This window comes from Pan paniscus, chromosome 4, assembly GCF_029289425.2.
Source record: "Pan paniscus chromosome 4, NHGRI_mPanPan1-v2.0_pri, whole genome shotgun sequence".
NCBI lineage: Eukaryota > Metazoa > Chordata > Mammalia > Primates > Hominidae > Pan > Pan paniscus.
Genome location: NC_073253.2, coordinates 163,393,235 through 163,420,725, shown reverse-complemented (window position 1 = coordinate 163,420,725; position 27,491 = coordinate 163,393,235). Strand labels below are relative to the sequence as shown.

Genomic DNA, 27,491 nt, shown 5'->3' with positions numbered 1-27,491 from the left:
TGAGGATCAAAGGAGAAAATCCACATAAAAGGCTTTTCGCAGTGCCTGGCACATTAACTGCTCAATAAATAGCAACTCCTTTATTTAGCAAGTGTTTAAGGGAGCATCTATCACAGGCCACGCAGTGTGTTTAGAGGCTGGATATACAGGATGGACTGGAGGGATAAGTGATGATTCTTACTGTTGTGCAGGCCTTTTGGACTGGGGCCGCTGCACTGAGGCTGGCTCACTATGGAAAGGGGTTTCCAAGAGCTGGACACAGATGGAAAGCAGAGTCCTCTGGACCATGAGAGGCTTTGTCCAGCCTTCCTACTCTCTTTTTTTTTTGAGATGGAGTCTTGCTCTGTTGCCCAGGCTGGAGTGCAATGGCGCAATCTCAGCTCACTGCAAACTCCGCCTCCCAGGTTCAAGCAATTCTCCTGCCTCAGCCTCCCAAGTAGCTGGGATTACAGGCATGCGCCACCACACCTGGCTAATTTTGTATTTTTTAGTAGAGATAGGGTTTCTCCATATTGGTCAGGCTGGTTTCGAACTCCTGACCTCAGGTGATCCGCCCCCCTCGGCCTCCCAAAGTGCTGGGATTACAGGCATGAGCCACCGTGCCCGGCCCAGCCTTCCTACTCTTTAAAGAGAAACCAAGAAAGGGCACTGACTGCTCAGAGTAAGACCACCTGCCACAGAGGTCAACATCAAGTCCTTGCATTGGGAATTATGCCACCTGCCCCAAGTGTCCTGCCCTCTGCTGAATGGTCTAGTTCCTTAGAAAAAGACTCCTTCCACACTGGTCAATAGAGATTCCTGGATGTCCGTGCCTTGAAACACTCACTCAGCCTCCTGAGTAGCTGGGATTACAGGTGCCTGCCACCACGCCTGGCTCATTTTTGTATTATTATTAGTAGAGGCAGGGTTTTGCCATGTTAGCCAGGCTGGTCTCCAACTCCTAACCTCAGGTGATCCCTCCACCTTGGCCTCCCAAAATGCTAGGATTACAGGTATGAGCCACTGTGCCTGGCCTAATCATTTCCCTTTTTAAAAAAAATGTAAAATTCATATAAAATTCACCATTTGAAAGTGCACAATTCAATGGTTTCCAGTACATTCACAATGTTATGCAACCATCATTACTAATTTCAGAACATTTTCATCACCTCCCAAAGCCCCTCATACCCATTAGTAGTCACTCTGCATTACCCCTCCCACAAACTGCTTTCTGTCTGTATGGGTTTACCTGTTTTGGACATTTGACATGAATGGAATCCCATGATACATGGCCTTTTGTGTCTGGCTTCTTTCACTCAGCATGATGTTTTTAAGGAAGTTTCATCCATTGTGGAGCATGCAGTGTGCTTTGTTTATCCATTTACCAGTTGATACATATTTGGGTTGTTTCCACTTTTTGGTTTTTTTTTAAGACTGAGCCTTGCTCTGTCACCCAGGCTGGAGTGCAGTGGCATGATTTCGGCTCACTGCAACCTCCACCTCCTGGGTTCAAGTGATTCCCTTGCCTCAGCCTCCCGAGTAGCTGGGACTACAGGTGCGTGCCACCACACCCGGCTAATTTTTTGTATTTTTAGTAGAGATGGGGTTTCACTGTGTTAGCCAGGATGGTCTCCATATCCTGACCTCGTGATCTGCCCGCCTCGGCCTCCCAAAGTGCTGGGATCACAGGCGTGAGCCACTGCACCCGGCCTGTTTCCACTTTTTTACTATTATGAATAATGCTGCTATAAACATTCCTGCACAAATTTTTGTTTGAAAGCGTTTTCCCTTTTCTTGTGTGTATGTGTAGGTGTGGAATTGCCGGGTCATGCAGCTAAATCCTTTACTTTTACTTTCACTTTCACAATAGATCCTGAGTATGTGTCTCCTCTCGCCACTTCCACTGCCTCTACTCAGTTCAGCACCTCCCGAGGGATGTCTAACTGGCCTCCATGCTTCCGCTCTGCACCCCACATTCCTTATCAGCACAGCAACCTGAGTGAGCCTTTCAATCAGGAGCTGGCCGGGCACGGTGGCTCACGCCTGTAATTCCAACACTTTGGGAGGCCAAGGCAGGCGGATCACCAGGTCAGGAGATTGAGACCAGACTGTCCAACATGGTGAAACTCCGTCTCTACTAAAAATACAAAAATTAGCTGGGCGTGGTGGCGGGCGCCTGTAATCCCAGCTACTCGGGAGGCTGAGGCAGGAGAATCGCTTGAACCCAGGAGGCAGAAGTTGCAGTGAGCAGAGATCGTGCTACTGCACTCCAGCCTGGCAACAGAGTGAGACTCCGTCACACACACACAAAAAAATCAGGAGCTGCCCATGACATTCCTGCGAGGTTCAGAGCACCCCAGGGACTCCCCACTTCTTTCACTGAAAAAGCCAAAGTCCTTCTAATGGCCTGGAAGGGCCCTCTCCACGACCTGTCTGACCGCATCTCCCATGCTCTCCCTCGCTCCTGCCTCTGTGCTGTTCTTTGAACATGCCAGGGATGCACTCATCTCACCACCTTTATGTTGGTAGGCCCTCTGCCCAGCGGGCTTTTCCCTAAACGTATCCTCTGCCTCTCTCGCTCTCCCTCCTCTTTTCAGTCTTGCTCAGACTCTGCCTGCCCGGTAAGGCCAACCCCAACTGCCACCCACCATCCCCACCTCTTGCAATCCCTAGTCCCCTTACCTTGCTCATGTCCCCCCAAAACAACAGTCACATTCTTCTAACATGCTGTGTCATTTCCACATTTATTGTATTTATGGTCTCTTTCACTCCAGCTTGCCTGGTGAAGGCAAGCTCCACCAGCATGGGGAGTTTAAAAACCTGTTTTCTTCATTGATGTCTCCCTAGGCCCTACAACAATGCCTGGCACAAAATAGGTGCTCCGTAAGTATCTATAGAATGAATGAATGAATGAGCACAGGACATATGTGGCAAGAGCTACCCTGACTAGTAGTAGTGTGACAGTGGATCTGTCTGTGCCTAAGAACACACTTCTGAAGGGGCTCAGGCATAACTACCTTCTGCCCTGGGACTACTGTGAGATATTTAACGTTGACATTGCTGCCAAAAATATGGATATATAAGAACCCTCTAAGGAGAAGGAATCTGGGAGCTTTGATCTATTCACCTTCCTTGGGCACAGACTAGTCATTGAAAGACTTGGCATCTACACACATAACAATAGTCCATTTAAGAAACAGGTTTGAGGCCGGGCGAGGTGGCTCATGCCTGCAATCCCAGCGCTTTGGGAGGCCGAGGCGGGTGAATCACCTGCAGTCAGGAGTTCAAGACCAGCCTGGCCAATATGGTGAAACCTCGTCTCGACTAAAAACACAAAAAATAGCCGGGCGTGGTGCACGCAGCTGTAATCCCAGCTACTCAGGAGGCTGGGGCAGGAGAATCACTTGAACCCGGGAGGTGGAGGTTGCAGTGAGCTGAGATTGTGCCATTGCACTTCAGCTTGGGCAACAGAGCAAGACTCCGTCTCAAAAAAAAAAAAAAAAAAAAAAAGAATACAAGTTTGAAATTCCCTTAAAAAGTATGTTAATATCAAGCAGAGAGAAGCCTGGCTTTAATCTGGCAACAGCCATATATTTACAGAGCATCTACTATGTACCAGGTAGGTCCTGGGTGGAGAGCATTGGTTTCTCAACTTTGAATATTCATGGCCACCTGTTGCTAAAACTATATATACATATATATACATATATATATACATATATACACATATATATACATATATACGCATATATATAGACATATATATATATTTTTGCCATATCTAGGTATCACTTGTATTATTATTTATTTACTGATTAAAAAATAAATTTGCCTTTCCATTTAGGTAAATCCATTAAAAAAATAAATTCTAGCCGGGCACGGTGGCTCACTCCTGTAATCCTAGCACTTTGGGAGGCCGAGGCGGGCAGATCACGAGGTCAGGAGTTTGAGACCAGCCTGACCAACATGGTGAAACCGTGTCTGTACTAAAAATACAAAAATTAGCCTGGCATGGTGGCGCCTGCCTGTAATCCCAGCTACTCAGGAGGCCGAGGCAGGAAAACTGCTTGAACCTGGGAGGCGGAGGTTGCAGTGAGCCGAGAGTATGCCACTGCACTCCAGTCTGGGAGACAGAGTGAGACTTCGTCTCAAAAAATAAAATAAAATAAAATAAATAAAAAATAAATTTTATGTCACTACCATGAATGGGAAAGTTGGCTTACTTGGTGTAAACAGAAAATAACTGTAAAATTAAAACAAAGAAAACAAAGTCAAGCAATTAAATTAGAGTACTTGATTTTGTTACCTGCCACTGAGGGAGACTTAGACCTGCTCTTTCTGTTGAAAAGGGAGATTAGAACTGTTAATGAGGCCAGGCGCGGTGGCTCATGCCTGTAATCCCAGCACTTGGGAGGCTGAGGTGGGTGGATCACCTGAGGTCAGGAGTTCGAGACCAGCTTGATCAATATGGTGAAAGCCCGTCTCTACTAAAGATTTACAAAAAAATTAGCTCAGCTTGGTGGTGGGCACCTGTAGTTCCAGCTCCTCAGGAGGCTGATACAGGAGAATCGCTTGAACCCAGGAGGTGGAGGTTGCAGTGAGCCAAGACCGTGCCACTGCACTCCAGCCTGGGTGACAGAGGGAGACTCTGTCTCAAGGAAAAAAAAAAAAAAAAAGAAGTGTTAATGAGGTGTAAATACATACCAGCATCAAGTGAGACTTTCTCCTCTGAATTGGAAGAATTAAGAGAGCATTGGAAAGGGACTACCTCTCCCCATCTGTGTTTTTTTGTTACTTAATACTTCATCTGTATACCACATCAAATCGTCCCATCTTTCACCAGGGATATAGGGTATGTAGGGAATTCCAAGAAAAGCAAGAGAAGTCCTTGTCCTTTTTTCTTTTCTTTCTTTCTTTCTTTCTTTTTTTTTTTTTGAGACAGCGTCTTGCTCTGTCGCCCAGGCTGGAGTGCAGTGGTGTGACCTCATCTCATTGCAACCTCCACCTCCCAGGTTCAAGAGATTCTCCTGCCTCAGCTTCTCTAGTAGCTGGGATCACAGGCACGCACCACCATGCCCCGCTAATTTTTGTATTTTTAGTAGAGAAGGAGTTTTGCTATGTTGGCCAGGCTGGTCTTGAACTCCTGACCTCAGGTGATCCACCTGCCTCAGCCTCCCAAAGTGCTGGGATTACAGGCGTGAGCCACCGCAACTGGCTGAGAAGGCCTTGTCTTTAGAAGACTCTCCTCATTGGGATCTTTTTCCTCCAGGGATCTCTCTCTCCCTAGCTCAGGATCCCTTGAGGAGGTGAAAGTGATGTTAAGAGCCCTCCTGCCTCTGTGACCAGGAATTTCAATGGCCATTCCCATGAACAGCAATCCTTATGTCCTAGTTCTTGTAGTTCTTCTTTCTCTTCTTCCTCCTTCCTCTTACTTTTCTTTCTATTCTTCCTCTCCCTCCCCTTTCCCTCTTTCCTCTTCTTTAAATTTTCTAACATGGCTGGTTTCTGAGCCTCAATCCCTTTGGAAATGTTTATTCTAGTGACTCTGCTCCATGCTGCGGAAGGCATTTCTGAGACAACACAACACCCCTCCTTTAGAAGTAATTGGTGTTATCTGGTAACAGCCTCCCTAAACAGTCTGTCTAGAGGGAATTGCTTGGGCAGGAGCTGGCACTGTGGCACCGCCTAATAGCTCATGACTCTCCTCTTCTCACGTTCTTCACAGCGTGTGATTATCCACCGCCAAAGCGCGTTCTCCCTCTGAACACGCTGTCAGCGCGGCACCTTCAGGTGTTAAGTGTAAATATGAGAAGAGGATGATGTGAGAAGGAGGTTGTGTCTTCCTCCTCACTTAGCTAAATTAAACTCTACAAAATCTGACTTTAAGCTAAAGTGTGCCTGGGGTTCGTAGCCAAAGACCCACCAGGGAGAAAGGGATAGGGGATATATGCATCATCATGGGCCACGTCTAGGAGGGTCGCTGAACTCAAATTTTATCTGGGGCTTCCAGTTTGCTAAAGCAATGCCATTCAGAGCAGGGTTGGAATCTATTTCAAGGTGGATCGGGAGACCGTTCTCCACATACCTCAGAAAATAATACAAAGGCAGTGTCCTCACTCTTCATCTTTGAACTCCCCACCTCCAAGTCCACAGCTGCTTATAAATAATGAGTGCGTGGCCGGGCGCGGTGGCTCATGCCTGTAATCCCAGCACTTTGGGAGGCCAAGGCGGGCGGATCACAAGGTCAGGAGATTGAGACCATCCTGGCTAACACGGTGAAACCCCGTCTCTACTAAAAATACAAAAAATTAGCTGGGCGTGGTGGCGGGCGCCTGTAGTTCCAGCTACTCCGGGGGCTGAGGCAGGAGAATGGTGTGAACCCGGGAGGCGGAGCTTGCAGTGAGCCAAGATCGTACCACTGCACTCCAGCCTGGGCGACAGAGTGTGACTCTGTCTCAAAAAAAAAAAAAAAAAAAAAAAATAATGAATGCATTTATTAGCTTTTGCTCTGTGCTTTTATTAGCCTTTGCTCTGTGCTAGGCACTTTACATGTCATGATGCATTTAGTTTTCAAGACCCCATAAGGTGACTGCTATTATTATCATTACTATTTTGCCGATGAAGAAATTGTGGCTCTGCCAGGCGCGGTGGCTCACGCCTGTAATCCCAGCACTTTGGGAGGCCGAGGCAGGCCGATCACAAGATCAGGAGATTGAGAACATCCTGGCTAACACAGTGAAACCCCATCTCTACTAAAAATACAAAAAAATTAGCTGGGCGTGGTTGCACATGCCTGTAGTCCCAGCTACTCGGGAAGCTGAGGCAGGAGAATCACTTGAACCCGGGAGGCAGAGGTTGCAGTGAGCCAAGATCATGCCACTGCACTCCAGCCTGGGCGACAGAGCAAGACTCTGTCTCAAAAAAACAAAACAAAACAAACAAACAAAAAATACTGTGGCTCTAAAGGGTTGAGATATTTGTCTAAGTCACACAGCAAGTGATTGGCAAGGTTAGAAGTGGTGCCTCTTTTCTTTTTTCTTTTTTTTTTTTGAGACTGAGTTTCGCTCTTGTTTCTCAGGCTGGAGTGCAATGGTGCGATCTCAGCTCACTGCAATCTCTGCCTCCCAAGTTAAAGCGATTCTCTTGCCTCAGCCTCCCAAGTAGCTGGGATTACAGGTGCCTGCCACGATGCCTGGCTAATTTTTTTTGTATTTTTAGTAGAGACGGGGTTTCACCATGTTACTCAGGCTGGTCTCAAACTACTGGCTTCAGGTGATCCACCTGCCTCGGCCTCCCAAAGTGCTGGGATTACAGGTGTGAGTCACCGCGCCTGGCCAAGAAGTGGTGTCTTGAGATGGACTCAGGTTCTAATATGAGAGAGAACTGGCCTCAGAATAGGGCAGAGCTGGGGGCAGGGTATAGATCCCAGTGTGTCCAAGACGGAAGAGTTTCCTGGGATGCTAAAATTGGAAAAGTCTAGGCCATTGCAGGTTGTTGGGAGGTAGTCTCCCAGTCTTTTTTTTTTTTTTGAGACAGGGTCTCAAAAAAGAGTGCCATGGCACAATCACAGCTCATTGCAACCTCAATCTCCTGGGCTCAAGCAATCCTTCTGCCTCCGCCTCCCAATTAGCTGGGACCACGGGTGTGCACCACCACACTTGGCTAACTTTTAAATTTTTGGTAGAGATGGGATCTCTCTACATTGCCCAGGCTGGTCTCAAACTCCTAGACTGAAGTGATACTCTTGCCTTGGCCTCCCAAAGTGCTGGTATTACAGGCCTAAGCCACCATGCCTGGCCCAGTCTTTCTTTTACACTCTTTCTTCTCATATCTTTTCATCACGGGTATGTCAATCATCCATATATTACCTTAAAAAGTAACTGTTCAAAAGAGTGCTGCTTTGGAGCCTGTAAGTGAGAAGGAACCACTTCTTGCCCCCTCCGCCTGCTCCTGGAGGCTAACTTGTGTTCCTGCCCAGATGTCTCTGAGCTCCCACCCAGTCAGTACTCTGGGTTGCTTTCCTTTGTCCTCACATTCTTGGACAGAACAAATAGACCCTTCTCTGGCTTCAGGAGCTGCCACTTGCATTCAGAGAGTTCTGTCTCCAAACAGCCACCATTCTTTTGCTGCTACTGGGTCCTGGAGAGAAAAGGTTCTGTTCTTTGTGTTCCTCCCGACTACATCTTAATTACCTCTTCTGCTTACATTGTGAGCAGTGAGTTCAGCCACTCTGCTAGTCTCCTAAGTAGCAAATTAAGACTAATTTAGATGGGGTTTACAGATGAGCCAACATGTGAACAGCAGAGAATGATTTGGTGTTCTCCACTCGGATCCCCACTCCCAGGTCTCTGCCCGAGCGTGGGCTGTGCCTGGTCTGGCTCCTTCTCTCCCTTGGCTCCCACTGAAGACATCCACCCTGTGCACGCCGCTTCTCTGACACCACCCTTTATTTTAGACTCTCTAATGGTTTCTGGATTCAATTTCGTTGGACTTAGTTCAACTTGATTTGATTCCCATTTATTGAGTCTCCATGAAACACTGGAATGAGAAAAGCAGATTTGCTATTCAGAAAACCCTGCTAATTATTTTTTTGCCTTTTCTGGAGAGCCAGGTAAGTAGCTGAGGGGGTCAGTGAGGCTGACTGTGCCCTGTGAAATGATTTTGTTTGCGTCTTGGCAGTGGGACATGTCTGTTCAGCCCACACTGTAGGTTTCTCTTTATTGCCTCTCTGGCTGATTCATTCCCAAGGTGTCTGATACCAACCAGGCTTCTGGAAGGGACATTCTGTGTGGGGCAGGATTCTCTCCTATGGCTAAGGTAGGCCTAGTCAACCTCCCCATTCACAGTTTCCTGTCTCTGGAACACTCTTCCTCTCTCCCTGCACTTCATAAATGTCTGATCAACACTACCTGCTCAGAAAGGTCATCCGTGATCCCCTCCATAAAGGAGACACTTCTCATCGCTCTCCATGTCTTCTTCCTATTTTTTCTTCTTTATATCATTTATCATTACCTAATATTAATACTATATGTGTGTGTTTTCTTGAGACTTATTTTAATTTGCAGCTGCAGTGATTTAGGGGATAAAAGTTATGCTAAGCATGGGGTAAGCGGGGAAGCCCTGGCAGGGCCTCGATGAGGCACGGGGGAGGAGGACAGGAGGGTTTACAGATGTTAGCCTAGGTCGCTTGGCCATAACTTCTGGGTCCGAAAGGTCCCAGATGCTTCTGGGGCTTGGAGATTCTGGGTTCGACTTCCAAAGTTCCGGGGCTTGTCACTGAAGCAATGCATGGCCACAGTTGATCTTTAAGGTTGTTTGTTTATTTCTGCAGCATGGGGCTTAGATGGCAGCACTGTGCTCCAGGTAGATGCTGCTTCCATTCCTGCCTTGGGGATGGACAAGTGGCCTCAGTCACCTGAGTGTCGATGCCTCCTTGGCCCATGACCAAGAGCTGTGAGTTTTCTGGAACTTGGGGTTCTGGTCTTGGGTCCTCATTATTGTTTCTCTATACAAAGCATAAACAGGTGAGATGGCCCCAGCCTGCTTGCTGAAAGTTAGCCCTTTGGGGCCCTGGTCTCTTTGGATCTCACTCTCTCTCTCCCCTTCTCTCTACCTACCTACCTACCTACCAACCATCCATCTATCCATTCATCCTCCCATCCACACACCCATCCATCCATTCACCCACCCATCCACCTACCCATCCATCAATTTATCCATCTATTTATCCATCCATCCATCCATCCATCCATCCATCCATCCATCCATCCATCCACTCATCCAGCCAGCCAGCCATCCACCCAGCCATCCAGCCATCCTGATTTCCTTGCTCATTTCCCTGAGGACAGGGACTTTATCTTTCCTCCCATTGTGTCTCTAGTATTTAGTATAATTTAAATACTGTACAAATATTTGTTGAATGGGTGAATGGATGGATGGAGGGAGACTCTTATTTCACCAATTTCTTTTTCTTTTCTTTTCCTTTCATTTCTTTTTGTGAGATGGGTTCTCACTCTGTGCCCAGGCTGGAGTGCAGTGTCATGATCATAGCTCACTCTAGCCTCCAACTCCTGAGCTCAAGAGATTCTCCCTACTTAGCCCCCTGGGTAGTTTGGACCACAGGCATATGCCACCACAGGCAGCTAATTCATTTCACCAATTTCTCACTTATCACAGAGAAGTAGATAATCTGCCTTCTCGGCCCCTCCTTTCATGCTATTCTCCAAACTTCCTGTGTCCTTATGACATTTGTTCATAGCCTTCCTTCAGCCTTGAGCTCACTTCTGCCGGCCAAGGTCCCATGAATTCTTCAGGCCCATTTTGACATGAGCCCTTCTGTATTATGCCAATCTTGAAAATCTGAATTAATCTGCACACACACACACACACACACACACCCACCCACACCTTGAGAGAACGGTATTTGTCTTATTCACCATTGAATCCCCAGAACCTAGCACAGTGCCACTTTATAAGTGCGTTTTGATAAACAACTGAACAGACACCTATATGGTAGCAAAGACTTAATTCTACTTTGCATTATCGTTGGTTATTTTAATATGTCTCTCACCAGATGAGCCTCTGGAGGTCAGGAACTGGGTTACAGTCATCTCGATACTTACGCTCACTCATTGCTTCTCTAGTAACGACAATGTTAATAACACAAGCAGATACCATTTCATGATCATCCACTCTCTAGTTGCCAGGCACTAGACTATAACTACACAAGTTCATTTACTTTTTTTTTTTTTTTTTTTGAGACAGCGTCTTGCTCTGTCACCTAGGCTAGGTGGAGTGCAGTGGCATGATCTCAGCTCACTGCAACCTCTGCTTTCCTGAGTTCAAGTGATTTTCTTGGCTCAGCCTCCTGAGTAGCTGGGCCTACAGGCATGTACCACCACACCTGGCTAATTTTTGTATTTTTAGTAGAGATGGGGTTTCACCATCTTGGCCAGGCTGGTCTCGAACTCCTGACCTCAAGGGATCCATCTGCCTCAGCCTCTCAAAGTGCTGGGATTGCGTGGGTGGCATGAGCCACCATGCCCAGCTGTGTTCATTTACTTGTCATGATCACACTGTAGGATGCTTTTATCAGTGCCTTTCACAGGGAAGGAAACTATAGTTCAGAGAGATTGAACAACTAGCCCAAGGTCCTTTGGCTTATAAATAGAAGAGAGAGAATTTGAACCAGGTATTTCTGACACCAGAGCCCTATTCTCTCCCCGCTTCTTACTGCTTTCCTCTGTTGGGGTAGGAAGGGCTCTTATAAAGTTATTTCAACTGACTGGACATGAAAGTGGTTGGGACATCTTCAAACAGTCCTCATGACTGCTCTGTACTGCCGTCTCTCTACTTTTCTAGACTCTGTAGTGCTGCCAACTGCACTGCCTGGGCTTTATGGCCCATGGGCTTCTCCTACCATAAGATGGGAGACCTTCCTCCCAAGTTCCCCACAGCAACAAGTACCCTGGAGGGAGCCACTGCCCACCTTTGGTGGCAGAATCCTCACCTGTCACGTAGTTCTTCAAATCTAGCTCACTGCTGAGAGGATTGTTGCTCTTGAACATATACAGGTTAAAGGGGGCCGGCTCCTTGCCCACGTTTTTCCACATGGTATAGTCTGGGGAGGTCCATCGTCCTGCCAGCACATCATAATCACGCTGAGTGAAGTGGACCAGCTTGGTCAGGGGGTCATAGAGTCCCCCATGGAAGCCAATGACCATCTGGAAGTCGGGGTTGGAGTCATAATAAATCTCCCCATAGGCCGTGTACTGCAGCTGTTTGATCATGAGGCCGTTGATGCTGAACACAGCCAGAGGAGTCCCTGTGTTATCAGAGGCAACGTAGTACTCCTCCCCACTGCTGCTCTCCATGGCAAAGAGGTGGCCCTGGAGGTCGTAGTATAGTGAGGTAATCTCCGAGTTGGAGTGATTGTAGACATGGGTGATGCGCGTCGGGTTGTGGAGGTCAGAGTAGAAGTACTGCAGGTGGTGGCCCAGGTTGGTCTTGTAGGAAGCCCGCCGTCCTACGCCATCATAGCGGTACTGGACACTCCACCCGCTGGCCTTGTTGTAGGCTCTTGTGAGGAGGCCCTTGGAATTGTATTCGAAGATGTCAGACCCTCTCTGGCACAGATAGCCATCGTCGTCAATTTTGTACTGCACATCCCCGAGTCTGGTTATCCGATCCCGGAGGTCATAGCGCAAGGGCATGAGGCGCACACTGTTGCCTGGGTTCAGTAAGTGGAGATTCCCATTAAGGTCATAGCTGTAGCGCCAGGTCGGGCGGTCATTGACGGACACGCTCTGGAGCTGCCCATCCCCATCGTAGTCATAGGTGTACTTCGTGGTATTGGCATAGGGCCCCAGTTTTAGCTCCCTCTTGATCACCCTGCCCATGCTGTCATATTGCACCGTCATCCAGTACATGAGGGACCGGAACATCTCATACTGGACCTCCTTGATCCGCCCATGGGTGTCGAAGTGTTTGCTGAGGGTCATCACGGCAGTGGTGATAATCTGGTTGATGTCATAATAGATGACTCCAAACTTACCAAAGTGTTCCACCTTGCCAGAAATCTCATCATAGCGGTAGAGGTCAACAGGGAGGGGAGTCTCACTTATGACGGGCTTGATGCTTGCGATGCGGAAGCTGTTGTCATGATAGGTGTAGTCAAACCTGGCATTGACCATGCCTTCCTCGGAGAACCTGTAGATCTGCTTGTCCACCAGGGGGCCAATCTTCCGGTACCTGATGGTGCAGGAGAAGCCCCCACTTTGGAGATTGACCATCTTCAAGACACCAGTGGTCTCATCATACCCGAAGGTGACGGCGGTACTGTCGTAGACAATCTCTGATAACTTGGAGAGTTTCCCATACTTGTAGAACACCTGGCGTCCGGTGCCCAAAAAGGAGGTCTTCAGGATGCGGCCGTCATCACTGTAGTCAAAGATGACCGAAGCATTGCTTTCAGGCGGGTTGTAAATATTGCGGATGTAGCCGATGGAGGTGTGTGTGGACATGCTGTGCCGGGCCACGCTGGGCATGGTGACGGCAAGGAGGCGGTCAGAGGAGTCATACTCAAATATATACTGACGTTGGCTCTGAAGCAGGAGGACCATGGACTGCAGAAAGGAAAGGGGAACAGAACATATCAGTTGGCTTTTGAGGACCAAGCATTCAAACAGACAGAATTTAGTCCATTTCCCCAAATGTCAACTCAAAAGTCATGAAAGATGGGAAGCTTAGAGCAGATTAAACAGATTTATTTCACTGGACATGCCAATTTTGATGGATCATGGTGGTTGCCTAGACCAGTGCTTCCCAAATTTAATGTGCATGCAAAATACTCAGGATCTTGTAAAAAGGCAGAGTCTAATTTGGTAGATCTGGGGTGGGGCCTGAGAATCTGCATTTTGTAACAAACTCCCTGCAAATGCCAATGTTGCTTGGATGATACTTTAAGAATTGAGGGCCTGGACAGCTGAAGTGAGAGGCATGAGGTTTACCTCCATGCTCAATAACAAGGAACCCCAAGATTGCTTAGAAATGACTGCCACTGGGTCCAGCAGGGGAGCTGTGTGAAACACATACCCTGATTAAATCTAAAAAAGAGAAAACACATCCTGCATTTTTTTTTTTTTTTTTGAAACAGAGTCTCACTCCATCACCCAGGCTGGAGTGCAGTGGTGCAATCTCAGCTCACTGCAACCTACTCCACCTCCTGGGTTCAAGCGATTCTCCTGTCTCAGCCTCCCAAGTAGCTGGAATTACAGGCATGCACCACCACGCCTGGCTAATTTTCATATTTTTAGTAGAGACGGGGTTTCACCATGTTGGCCAGGCTGGTGTCGAACTCCAGACCTCAAGTGATCAGCCCGCCTCGGCCTCCCAAAGAGCTGGGATTACAGGTGTGAGCCATTGCGCCCAGCCACATCCTGCATTTTGAAGCTACTGCAAAGATGAAATAACCTAGAATCACTGATTCTTTGGGGAAAAAAAAATGACTTCAATTAGAGGCAATTGGGAGGTTCCTGCTCCCCTGGTCAATCATTCCTGTGTTTCAGGCATAACGAGGACAGCATTCAGGAAGGACCAAGGGGACAGCAGTTCTGTCTTGCAGAGGGGTAACAGCTTTGTCTGCAAGTCACCGCTGTAATGAGTTGGTGAGAAAGGAAGGAATGGACCTGCACCAAGGGGAGTCTAGGTGAGAGGCCCGGGTTGAGCAAGCCCTGTCTAATGACTACATGGCCAGGGCAGCCTTCAAAAGTCTTGATGTGTGCCCAAAGGGACCTTTTTTTTTTATACCGCCACTCCAACCTGACCTTTTTCCAGCATGAAGACCTGAATTTGGCACTTTCAGACACAGGGAATCATGTAGAGAGAATTCATGGGCTGTTTCAGCCAACAGGGCAAGTAGGAGAGGGTTGCTCTGTGTGCTTGAATTTTAGGCAAAATTCCCCATCCTGACGGCTTAATTTAGGGCAAGGCAGAAATGAATCACTGCATTTCCAATTCCTAAGTAATGATGAGCCGCGCTGCCAGTGGGATGATTCTGTCCGCTTCAACAGTACTTTTTTCTTTTTTGGAATAGAATCAGACAATTCGTCCTTTTTGCCATTACTGAGCGTCTAGCACCCCCGCCCCCCACCCCAATGGTAATAGTGCTGAGCTATGAATAACATTTGCCTTCAGATTTTCTTCCCCCTCTGAGGGTGGGAGCAGGAGGGAAGTCCTTGTAGATTCGAAGTAAAAATGTTAAGATGTCTCATGGCAAAGCGTATCAGGCTAGCTTACAAGAGCAGCAGAAATGGTCAGGTGCGGTGACTCATACCTGTAATCCCAGCACTTTGGGAGGCTGAGGTGGGCGATCACCTGAGGTCAGGAATTCGAGACCAGCCTGGCCAATGTGGGGGAACCCGTCTCTACTAAAAATACAAAATTAGCCGGGCGTGGTGACATGTGCCTGTAGTCACAGCTACCCAGGAGGCACAGGCAGGAGAATTACTTGAACCTGGGAGGCAGAGGTTGCAGTGAGCCGAGATCATGCCACTGCACTCCAGCCTGGGCAACAGGGCAAGTCTCTGTCTCAAAAAAAAAAAAAGAAGCCGGAATAACAGAAATAACAGAAAGCCCTTGCTGTCAGGGCAGCATGTTCACCTACCTTGTCAAGGTAGGAGTAGCTCCACACTTTCCCGTCAGCGAACATGCGGGACACGATGCGGCCTTGCTTGTCGATGTCTGTCCTCTCGCTCATGGCCCCACGCTGAAGCCCAGCCAGGCGCCCATTGAAGAAGTATGACACGTTGACAGCTGCCAGCCCGCTGCTGGGCAGCCAGAGGAAGGGGCGGCCCACCTGGTCATAAATGATCCTCAGGGTGAACTTCCGGTGGTCATCATAGATCTTTTCAGTCCGAATATTTCGATCATAGTCAATGGACAGGAGATTTCTTCCATGGACCTAGGAAAACACAACAGGCCTTGTTTGAAAGACATCACCCAGGCATGCCGGCTCAGGCTTCTGTGGAGGACATGGCTGGCATGGCCAGGGCTTAAGTGTTCACTGGAGGAAGAAATAACCCCAAAGTTAGAGTAGTGCTTTCTAAGCTCCTTATCATGGCACAGATAGAAAATGGCAAAATTTGGCCGGGTGTGGTGGCTCACGCCTGTAATCCTAGCACTGTGGGAGGCTGAAGGGGGTGGATCACCTGAGGTCGGGAGTTCAAGACCAGCCTGGCCAACACGGTGAAACCCCGTCTGTACTAAAAATATAAAAATTAGCTGGCATGGTGGCATGCACCTGTAGTTCCAGCTACTGGGAGGCTGAGGCAGGAGAATCACTTGAACCTGGGAGGTGGAGATGGCAGTGAGTTGAAATTGTGCCATGCACTCCAGCCTGGGTGACAGAGTGAGACTCTATCTAAAAAAAAAAAAAAAAAAACCAAAGAAAAGAAAATGGTAGTATTTGTATGGTGCAATATGCAATAGAATATAAAAATAAGGCAGCTTATGGACAGAGATTATTGACCTGGGCATGGCTGTGATGGGCAGTTGGGTAGGCTGTGCACTGCACAATTACAAAGGGTGCCATAGGATCGTGGAAAGTGTGAATGGTGAAAATTGTGCAGTGTGCAAATTATACAGCAATATACAACAGACTTGAACCCTGGAGTTTTGCCTGGGCTGCCTGGCCACCCTGGGGGCAAGAGAGTTTGCATATTTGCACACTTGGAACTCTTTTTGGCACATCATTAGCTGAGAAGCTAATGATCTTTAAGAACAGGTGCCATAATTTCTTATGAAATCTTAAGTAAAGTTACCTAGAAGAGTGGAGAACAGGGCTTAGAAATCCATATTTTACAAAGATTTGGGAATACGAAGCCTCATTCCTATGTGAACTTCTTTCCTTCTAATATCTAGAGAAAAATCTTGTCACTGTCAAGAATGTGAGACATCAGTGGGGAGGCCTCAGCAGGGCTAGGGGATTTCCAACAAAGGGATGAACTGATTTACTTAGATTTGAAAGGAATAGGGAAACACATCAGACATAATTTAATATTTATTTAGAAGTTGATCTGATCAGAGAAGAAAGCCTATCCCAGAAGGCAGAGCTGGGAGACTAGACTCTGGTGAGGGGCAAAGGAGAGGGACTCCTGAGATTCAGCTAGCCCTGAGTGGGTGGCTGGAAGTGAATGAAATGAACCAGACTCAGCCCAGGCTCTCACAACTTCACTGACTGCAAATCCAGACATCCCTGGGGTGGCTGCTGAAGGCAAGGGATGATGTAAATAGGCGAAAGGAAGAGACTCGAGAGATGTCTGGTACCTCCTCACTTTACCCTAATAATTCAACAGCACTTACTGGTAATAATGATGGTAGTGATGGTGGTGATGATAGTAATAATAACTTTTTTTTTTTTTTTTTTGAGATAGAGTCTCACTCTGTTGCTCAGGCTGGAGTGCAGTGGTGCAATCTCAGCTCACTGCAACCTCTGCCTCCCGGGTTCAAGTGATTCTCCTGCCTCAGCCTCCCTCCTGAGTAGTTGGTATTACAGGCATGTGCCATCATACTGGGCTAATTTTTGTATTTTTAGTAGAGACGAGGTTTCACCATGTTGGCCAGGCTGGTCTCGAACTCCTGACCTCAGGTGATCCACCCACCTTGTCCTCCCAAAGTTCTAGGATTACAGGTGTGAGCCACCATGCCCAGCTGATAGTAATGATGACTTTAATATATGCTGAGGACAAATATATACCGGCATTGTGTTAGGCATTTTGCATCCATTGTTTGAGTTGTTGCTCACAAAGACCATTTGACAAATGAAGAAATAGCTTCAAACAGAGTGGTTACAAAACTTGCTCAAGGTCACACAGCAGTGAAGTGGTTGGATTGGTCTGGAACTTAGGCCTTCAGACTTTAACCAGTTAACTTCTTATACACTTCACCAGCTTTACTGCTTCCTGTATTGTATGTCCATTGAGTGCCCTGAAATGTGTCAAATGATGAACAGACTGTGAAGCATTTTCACAGCCCTTGAAAGCTCCACATTGCAGCTTTGGGGGTGTGAGGGGGTGGGACAAGGAATCATTCTAATACCACAGACACTTGCATTCTGGGAAACAGCTTTGTGCCCAGGTAATGAAACACATTTCGCAGCTTCCTTCAGCGATACGGGTGGCCAACAAGATGTAAGTGGTTGTTGTTGGCTGGTCTTCTGGGAAATAGTCTTAAAGGAAATTAACTCAGCTGAGAGCTAGGCAATCTTTAATTCTTCCCTTTCCTCCTCTTCCTGGGTGAAATGTGTGTGTGATGGCTGGAGCTCCAGCATTTACCTTGTGACTATGAGGTGACTTTGGGGCTGGAGACCTCCAGGATGATGGCCTATCCAGAGAAAAAGAGTCTAGATCTCTGTTGATCTAGGTGTCTTCAGTGTTCATCCATACAGACAAGGATTGCTTTCCCTAAGCTCCTTTCAGATCATAGGAAAATAATAAGCGTAAATCCTGTTTAAACCCTTGCTATTGCTAATCTCTGTTACTAGCGGTGGAAACAAATCTAAATTGATACAAGCCCCTGATATTTTGGCAGGTGCTATGCTAGGTACTTTACATACCTGATCCCATTTTCACTTTCATGACATAGAAACTATCTTACATAAGAGCAACTGAGGTCTACAGGAGTCCCATAACTAGATAAGTGGCAGAAGTGGAATTTGAACCCAGGACTACAGATTCTCCAAACCATTGCTGTTTCTATAAGGTCGTCTCAGAGAGAGGATAGAATATTTATTATAGGACAATTAGAAAAGAGGATGCATAGGCCAGGTGCGTGTGGCTCACGTCTGTAATTTCAACATTTTAGGGGGCAGAGATTGGCAGATCACCTGAGATCAGGAGTTTGAGACCAGCCTGGCCAACATGGTGAAACCCTGTCTCTACTAAAAAAAAAAAAAAAAAAAAAAAAATTAGCCTAGCATGGTAGCGTGTGTCTATAATCCCAGCTACCCAAAAGGCTGAGCAGGAGAATTGTTTGAACCCAGGAGGTGGAGGTTGCAGTGAGCCAAGATCATGCCACTGCACCCCACCCTGGGGGACAGAGTGAGACTCTGTTTCAAAAAAAAAACAAAAAGAAAAAGAAAAGAGAATGCATCAAAGCATGGGGAGGGAAATAAAGGTGGTGAGTTCTTGGGATTATAAGGAACCCTAACTTCAAGTGGAAGATTCCTATCAACAACTTCCAGCAACTGGGAATAGTCAAGAAGGCAAAGGCTGAGTAGTAGGATTTTTTTTTTTTTAAAAAACAGGTCCAAAAGTTAATGCCGTCTGAATTATACAGGATTGGAGCCATCATTTTCAGAGCAAAACACACAGTGGTGGTCAGAAAGATAGGTCATCTCCTCTGCCAACAGAAGCTTGGTCACATCGGGTTGGTTCATCTGGGACAACTGCGGAAGGCCACCATCATTCTTAAACCTATGGGTTTCAGATTTTGGTTCAAGACCTCTCCAACATTTTGTTAGGCAGAATGAATGATGCAACAATGAGGAAGGATTTCCAGGGTTTTTGGAGGCAACTGCTGGGGACTTGCCATCATGCCTACTTATTTCCATCCCCTTGGCCATCCTTAGTTTTTCCTCCTTCCCTTTTCTTATATTGTTTTCTTTTTGCTCATATCATAGGGCCCTAGTGCATTTATTAATTATTGAACATTGAGTGTCAGCTAATGCCAGGCTTGGTGTCTGCTCTGGTATACAAGGAAGAAAAACCACAGCAACAGCAACATGTTGAGCATTTACACAGGCTGAGTGTTATTCTCAGCATTGCCCTTGTTTTGTCTAATTTACACAACAACACTCTCAGGCAGGCATTATTATCATCCCCATTTTGCACACAAGATATAGATGGGTTTAAGTGACTTGCTCAAGTTTAGATAAATACTCAGTGGTAGAGCTAGGATCCCCATACAGAGCTTGCTGTCTTAACCTCCAGGTTGTACACCTCTAGGATTGAGGGGTGTTGGACTACAGGCTTTCCATCAAGCATGCAATTCTAAACCACATGGGACACTCTCTTAAAGCTCTGCTGCTCGGCTGGCTCCACGCCTGCTGAATCAGCTCCTCAGGGAATAGGGGTTTGGGTCTTGTTGATTTTTATTTGTTTGAGACAGAGTCTCGCTCTGTCATCCAGGCTGGAGTGCAGTGGCACGATCTCGGCTCACTGCAACCTCTGCCCCCTGGGTTCAAGTGATTCTCATGTCTCTGCCTCCCGAGTAGCTGGGACTACAGAGGTGCACCACCATGCCTGGCTAATTTTTATATTTTTTTAGTAGAGACGGGGTTTCACCATGTTGGTCAGGCTGGTCTCAAACTCCTGACCTCAAGTGATCTGCCTACCTCAGTCTCTCAAAGTGCTGGTATTACAGACATGAGCCACCGTGCCCAGCTGTGGATTTTTGATTTTTAAAACCTCCCTGGGTGATTCTGATGTGCACTCTTGGTTAAAATACACTCAGTGTGATATAAGGCCTTACCTTTAGTTACCTGGGAAAGACCAATGGGAAAATCACATATATAACCATAATATAATCATATGTGTGTATAGATGTATATATGTGTGCATAATATACTATAATATGTAATCATGGGAAAGACCAACATGTAAACAATATATGTGATCATGACTATCATAATAAGGATGACATTAGTGTGTGAGGGTGCTTAGATTACAGAAAGAACCCTGAACATTCCTGATCTCATAAGCTAAGCAGGATCAGGCCTGGTTAGTGCTTGGATGGGATTACAAAAGAACTAAATACTGGGTAAACAAAGAAGAGGGGTCCCTAACCTCTGACTGCCACCCTGGGATTTACTGCTGTTACTTAGAGCTGAGAGGCCTCTGACCATTGACCCAGGTGCACCAACTATAAAGAAGTAATGATAGGTGCTAGCCATTAGCCATGGATAACTTAGGGTGGGTTTTTACTTGCAAATTTACCATATCCCTGGGACAATGGGATTTTTTGATAGCACAGGTTTGAGTTAACTTTGAAATGTGAAAATTTCTATTAAAATGCCCAATCCTTCTAATAATTAAATCTGAAAAATTCACTGGAAGGTGAGCCAAGGAGTTCAGGCCAGTTGTGTAATCTAATCAAATTTCTTTAATTATGAGGGTGCCATTTATAAAGGGGGGTGCCCTGGCTGTGGGTGTGTGATGCTGGAGGGTCCAACAGGCACAATCGGCCCTTTGAGGATACCTGCCCCCCCAGTATAGAGCGTGTGGGAGCTTTAATTTAGCTGCAATGTTCTCTTATTCTGAATTAAATTACCCAGCTAGCAATATTTAAATTAACCTTGAGGCTTCCTGGAGAACATAAAAGTTATTTTGAATTATTTTCACTGCCGGGATCAGCACGATTCCCTTCCCAGTCGGCTTGGTAGGAATTCAGTGATAGAGAAACCAATTTTTAAATTAATACAATTTTGTGTTTGTAAGGAAGCCATTATTTTTAATTATCGGGCATTTTCCTCAGCCTGGCTTCCCCAGTTAATAAAACTCAGCTATTTAGCATGCTTTTTTATTTTTGCAGAGGGCAGACTTTGGGAAGTGGTTTCCCCTGCAGAATATCCCCCCAGAACGTTTTGATCTCACCAAGCATACGCCTGTCACAAGGAAGCTCATAAAAAACCTGGAGAAAAGGAAACGCTGTCGTCAAAACGGCCCTGCTGGGCCTATAACCGGTGACTCTAACTTAGCTCCAGGCGCAATGACGGGAGCTAGTGATTTGAGAAACATGAGGGAGGAAATTACACTGGGCTGGATCCCCTCCAGGAAACGGAATTGTAACACAGCAGGAGAGATTTCAGTTAGACGTATAGAAGAACCCTTTGCCCATCCTGCTTTGAGTATGGGAAACCCAAAAAAGATTAGTGAGGGGGGTCACGAGAGTCTCCCTGTCTGGCGACATTTAAAAGCAGAAGAGTTTGCCTTGGAGAGTTTAGTTATTTACCTACCCAGAGGTAAAGCCTGGCCTAGAGGACATCTTCATTTTCTTTCCGGGTCAGTCCTCTGGGATTTTCTTTTCTTTTCTTTTCTTTCTTTTCTTCTCTCTCTCTCCCTCCCTCCCTCCCTCCCTCCCTCTCTCTCTCTCTCTCTCTCTTTCTTTCTTGAGATGGAGTCTCACTCTATCTCCCAGGCTGTAGTGCAGTGGCGCAATCTGGGCTCACTGCAAGCTCCACCTCCCGGGTTCACACCATTCTCCTGCCTCAGCCTCCTGAGTAGCTGCAACTACAGGCGCCCGCCACCATGCCCAGCTAATTTTTTTGTATTTTTTTAGTAGAGACGGGGTTTCACCGTGTTAGCCAAGATGGTCTTGATCTCCTGACCTCGTGATCTGCCCGCCTTGGCCTCTCAAAGTGCTGGGATTACAGGCATGAGCCACCGCGCCCGGCCTGGGATTTAAAAAGTAGCTATCCCCAGCTCCCACACAGCAAGACTCAATGCTACATTGGGATCAGTGCTTGTGGAGACAAAACAACTTGCTATAAATTTAATATTAGCTTAAATAATGCATTATTAGAAGGGTGAGCCTCTGCAAACACATTAAATAATGTATTCCCCAAGCAAACATTATGTTTGGATGACTTGCTGTTTTGGATGGAGGTCAGGTGGAAAGGTGGAAAGACCCGAGTTTGAGTGGCGGTTTTGATACTCATCAGTGTCACTGATTAGCTTTGCCATACCAAAACCATACCTTCACCATTCATGTCTCAGTTTCCTCGTCTGTAATAGCCTGGGAACTGGTGAGTTGGGACTTTATCTTATTTTTCTTAGTGTCTCTATTTTGTTTTGGAAAGTGCTTGGTGCTCAATGAACATTAGTGAATAAGCAGACTGAATCAGACTGGGTACAAGAACCCTGCTAACTCTGATGATCTAAAGTTCCAACATGGAAAATCAAGAATAGAAAATATGATTAGGCTGGGCATGGTGGCTCACACCTATAATCCCAGCACTTTGGGAGGCTGAGGCGGGTGGATCGCTTGAGGTTAGGAGTTCAAGACCAGCCTGGTCAACATGATGAAACCCCGTCTTTACTTAGAAAACACAAAAATTAGCTGGGCATGGTGGTGCATGCCTGTAGTCCCAGCTACTTGGGAGGCTGAGGCAGGAGAATGGCTTGAACCTGGGAGGTGGAGGTTGCAGTGATCCGAGATTGTGCCACTGCACTCCAGCCTGGGTGACAGGGCAAGGCTCTGTCCCAAAAAAAAAAAAAAAAAAAAAAAAAAAATATATATATATATATATATATGATTAGGACATCTGTGGTCTCCAAATATCTGAAAAGCTTCATTCCAAAGACCTATTAGAGTCATTCTGGAAGGCCCCTGGGACCTGGAATTCATAGGCAAAGGTGGGAGGGAGCAGATTTTCATTATGTCAGTGGAAAATCCCATTCATTCATTCATTCTTTCATTCAATATTTACTGGGCGCCTACTCTGTGTTTGTTACTGGGACTGTTGTAAGATAGAACAAGACAGTTATGACCCCTGCCCTAGAGGGGCAGGCCACAGGCCAGAGGGGGATAACGACAGGTGAGCCAACAACAAAAACCATTTTTAGTGTGGTAATGGCAGTAGACATAGGGAAGGAACTGTGGCAGTGAGGAAGGACGTGGAACCAGAGCTGGGACTGACGAGGATGATTTCCCAGAGAAAGCGCTGCTCAGTGGGGGCCTATGAGTAAGGCTTGGACAGGTGAGGGTGGGAGAAGAATCAGGGAGAATATTCCAGGTGGGGAGGGTCAGCAAATGAAAGCACAGGGGATGAGCAAAGGCCTTGCACAGGCAGAGCATGGCTGTTTTCAGGTGATGCTGTGAGTATTCTAGTGCAGGTGGGTGGTCCATTGGTAAGGGATGTAGTGAGAAGGGGCAGAGGGTGTCTGGTATGGAGGCTCGGCCCAGATGACTGGAATAAGCTATATTTGTTTTCCTTTGACCTGAACTTCCAGGAGTCAGGTATGTTGTATATTTCCTAGTGTCCAAGGAGGTGGCTCCCGATGAGGGCTCATTTGCATGTACCGGGTGGATAATCTGCAGAAGACTTCTGTATTTCTAAGATCCTTAAAAGGGCCAACAAGATAAGGCTCTACCCCTTGACCTTACCCTCAGCTGGTTTACTCCAGCCACACTGGAGCTCTCCTTCTGTTCAGGATACAGGCAGAAGTCTCTTCTGCCTCAGGGCCTTTTGCACATGCTAGGGCTTTAGCATAGAGGCTTTTCCCCCAACTCCATGCCTGGGAAATTCCTACCTACTCTTCATTCAGTTCTCAGTTCAAATGTCATTTTCTCAGAGAGGCCTTAACCTATATCATATATTCTGTATTAGCTCCACCGTACACTTTTCCCAAAGCACCCATCACAATTTCTTTTTTTTTTTCTTTGAGGCAGAGTCTCACTCTGTCACCCAGGCTGGAGTGCAGTGGTGCCATCTCGGCTTACTGCAACCTCTGTCTAGCATGTTCAAGTGATTCTATTGCCTCAGCCTCCGAAGTAGCTGAGATTATAGGTGTGCCGCACCACACCTGGCTAATTTTTGTATTTTTAGTAGAGATGGGGTTTCGCCATGTTGGCTAGGCTAGTCTTGAACTTCTGACCTCAGGTCATCCACCCGTCTGGGCCTCCCAAAGTGCTGGGATTACAGGCTGTACCCAGCCCACAATTTCTATATATTGTTTGTACATTTATTGGATTATTATCTCCTTGCTAAGGTGTAAGAGGTAAAGGCATAAGCTCCATTAGGGTTTTTCCACTTTTCCACATCATCATCCCAAACAGAAGCCACCCAAAAGTAATGTTTGCTTGGGGAATACATTATTTAATCTGTTTGCAGAGGCTTGCCCTTCTAATTATGTGTTATTTAAGCTAATATTAAATTTATCCCAAGTTCTGTCTGCACAAGTGCTGCTCACCATGTAAGGTGAACTCTTTTGTTCACTAATGTACACTCAGTGCCTAGCATAGTGCCAAGAACACAGGAGGTGTTTGAAATATAAAATATTAGTCACGTGAAGAATGAACGCATTGTGGCAGGAAGGAGCTGTGAAAATTCAGGCTTTCATAATGACTTGTGTGTGTTAACAGACCTGCTTGAGTGGGCTCCACGCAGAACTGAGTTCATGTGTGTGTGTTCACATGCACATAGGCACGCCCATCCCCCCACCTCCCTCCTCTGTCACTGTGATTTGCCACATAAGTAAAAGTAACACATGCCAACACGTAATTGCAATGTCATATTAATTATATGGGAGCCAAAACAAAATTACTAACTCCCACTTCTTCTTGGAATACTAATAACACTAATACCAATATCATGATGGAAGATTATCTTGGAAGCAATTTTTCTTTTGTTCTGCTACCTACACATGTAGCTGTTTCTTGCTTCTGCAATCTCTATGTAAATCATAATCAGGAAGAAATATCCTAGAGCATGGTTATATGCTTTCCTTTACAAAGAAAGAGAATCATCCTGCACAAGATCCATTTTAGGAAAGAGTAGAAGTTTTAAATCTTAATAGAAGGGGTTGATTTCAGTTCTCTCTTCCAAAAGCCTAGAAAAAAGGCTTGTTGGGGTGGGAGGCAATAGAGCCTCAAGAGATCCTCAGGGCCAGGAGTTTTAGATCCTCAGGGCCAGGAGTTTCACCTTATGATTAGGCTTCGGAGGGATGGAGGATGTAGACTATATTTGGGATATTTATATTTTAACCTTGTATCTCTTTCTTTCTTTTTTGGGTACGGCACCTCTTTTTTCTAGGGCTTCCCTGTCTAGGTGCTTTTACTGAGATGTCTATTATAAGATACAGGTATGGTCATGTGACCTGTGCCTGCCTGACTCATCACAGATCCCCCAGCTCCCTGACCAGTGATTTGCCCAGGAATGTGAACTCCCTCTGCCAGGTCAGTCTTTCTTCCATGAGATATTTTATGAAAAATAGAAATGATGGGGGAGATACCTTCCTTTTTCCTCTGGGTTCACTTAGCTGTGATGATGTAAGCCTGGAGTCAACTTTGGCTAAGTCTGCCTGACCACCCCCCACCCCCGCAATGTGAAGAGGACATTAGTCTACTGTAGGAGAAAATTAGGTCAACTGCCGAGAGAGAAACCCTGCCATGGGATGGAAGGGGGCTGTGAGAAAGAGAAAGAGAGACGTCCATCTGATATGGTTTGGCTGTGTCCCCACCCAAATCTTGATTTGAATTGTATCTCCTAGAATTCCCATGTGTTGGGAGGGACCCAGGGGGAGGTAATTGAATCCTGGGGGCCGATCTTTCCTGTGCTATTCTAGTGATAGTGAATAAGTATCACGAGATCTGATGGGTTTATCAGGAGTTTCCGCTTTTGCTTCTTCCTCATTTTCTCTTGATGCCGTCAAGTAAGAAGTGCCTTTTGCCTCCCGCCATGATTCTGAGGCCTCCCCAGCCACGTGGAACTGTAAGTAAGTCCAATTAAACTTCTTTTTCTTCCCAGTCTTGGGTATGTCTTTATCAGCAGCGTGAAAACAGACTAGTACACCATTTAATGACATCTTAGAGTCTCTGAGGCCAGCTTCTCCCTTGTGGTGGCCCTGTTAGGTAAGACAGCGCCTACCCTTCTAAGTTAGTCTGAATGCACTTCCTGTCTCTTGCAGTGGAAGGATTCCAGACAGATGTAGGGGCAATGTATTTGTGAATTTATGCCCACTGTGGTGGGGGAGCATTTACACATTAAGAAGGCGCCTATAGAAGGCACAGTTATTACATCTTTCTTTGTCACCTGTTGTCTGAGTACCCACCACATGGCACTTGTCACCAGGGATATAGGGGCGACCTGGTCCCTGCACTTATGGAGCTCACAGATGCCATGATGTAACTGCTTCTTTTTTTTTTGAGATGGGAGTCTCACTCTGCTGCCAGACTGGAGTGCAGTGGCACGATCTTGGCTCACTGCAACCTCCGACTCCCTGGTTCAAGCGATTCTCCTGCCTCAGCCTCCTGAGTAGCTGGGATTACAGGCATGCGCCACCACACCCAGCTGATTTTTGTATTTTTAGTAGAGATGGGGTTTCACCATTTTGTTCACGAGGGTCTTGATCTCCTGACCTCGTGATCCACCCGCCTCGGCCTCCCAAAGTGCTGGGATTACAGGCGTGAGACACCACGCCCGGCCTGCTTCATGTTTTTGCAAGGCCAGAGTGAGTGAAGAAAGGAATGGAGGACAATGCGGGCAGGAGGGGGAGGACTCTTTCAAAGGAGATTCTTTGAGGAGTTCTTGGGAGGCATAATGAAAATCTTCCCTGCACTGAGTTTGGGCAGGAATGAAGGGACTAACACTCCATTACAAAGCTTTTGGTGAAAGGATGTGGTCCCGGTCTATCCATCCGCCATCATCTTACATTTCCCCAGGCTGTAAGGAAGAGTCACTGATACTTTCCTCCACTAAGAGATGCCTCCGTCTGGAGGATTGTGGGAAGAAAGGGTATCTAGGTGGGTTGGAATTTCACTGGGCACTGTTCTATTGTGATGGCTTCACTGAGATTGTTGGTCTTCTCTAAACTCCAGGAATGTTCAGAGCCTTGGGCCCTCACACCCCTCAGCTGACCAGGCTCCCAGGAGCTTGCCAGTCCCGGGGACGTTCAGGCTATTTGCTTCATGCATGATACCCACACATTCTCTCCAAATCCCTGCTCTCCACATGGGGAGCAGTGATTACATGGAGCTGGTTAAGTGGCTGCATTTCAAAGTTCATTTAGTTTCTTCTCCATTCCAAGAGGCAGGGCTGGGGCCACCAGAATCTTACATCTCTGGCTTGGGTTTCAGCTCCCAGCCACTCTCTTTTACAGAGCCCACAAAGCGTGGACGGCCACCCAGCCTTCCTGGTTTACATGATCATGGGGAGAGCCTGTCAAAAGGTGATCATGACACAGCAACCCTGCTAGTAGCCCAATCCTCGTCCTCGTGTGCTAGACATCTCTCAAATC

The 27,491-nt window shown here is 46.7% G+C and overlaps 1 protein-coding gene across 12 annotated transcripts in view; it reads right to left on the bottom strand.

The window, feature by feature from the left end:
• Nucleotides 1-27,491, bottom strand: part of TENM2 (teneurin transmembrane protein 2) — a 3,238,122-nt gene that overhangs the window by 4,244 nt on the left and 3,206,387 nt on the right. For all 12 annotated transcript variants that reach the window (XM_063604288.1, XM_063604290.1, XM_055112852.2 and 9 more), the window contains 2 exons: nt 15,143-15,439; nt 11,489-13,103 (listed from right to left, as the gene is read on the bottom strand). In XM_063604288.1, the coding sequence (XP_063460358.1) occupies nt 11,489-13,103; nt 15,143-15,439 (1,912 nt within the window). The remainder of the gene's footprint in view (nt 1-11,488; nt 13,104-15,142; nt 15,440-27,491) is intronic.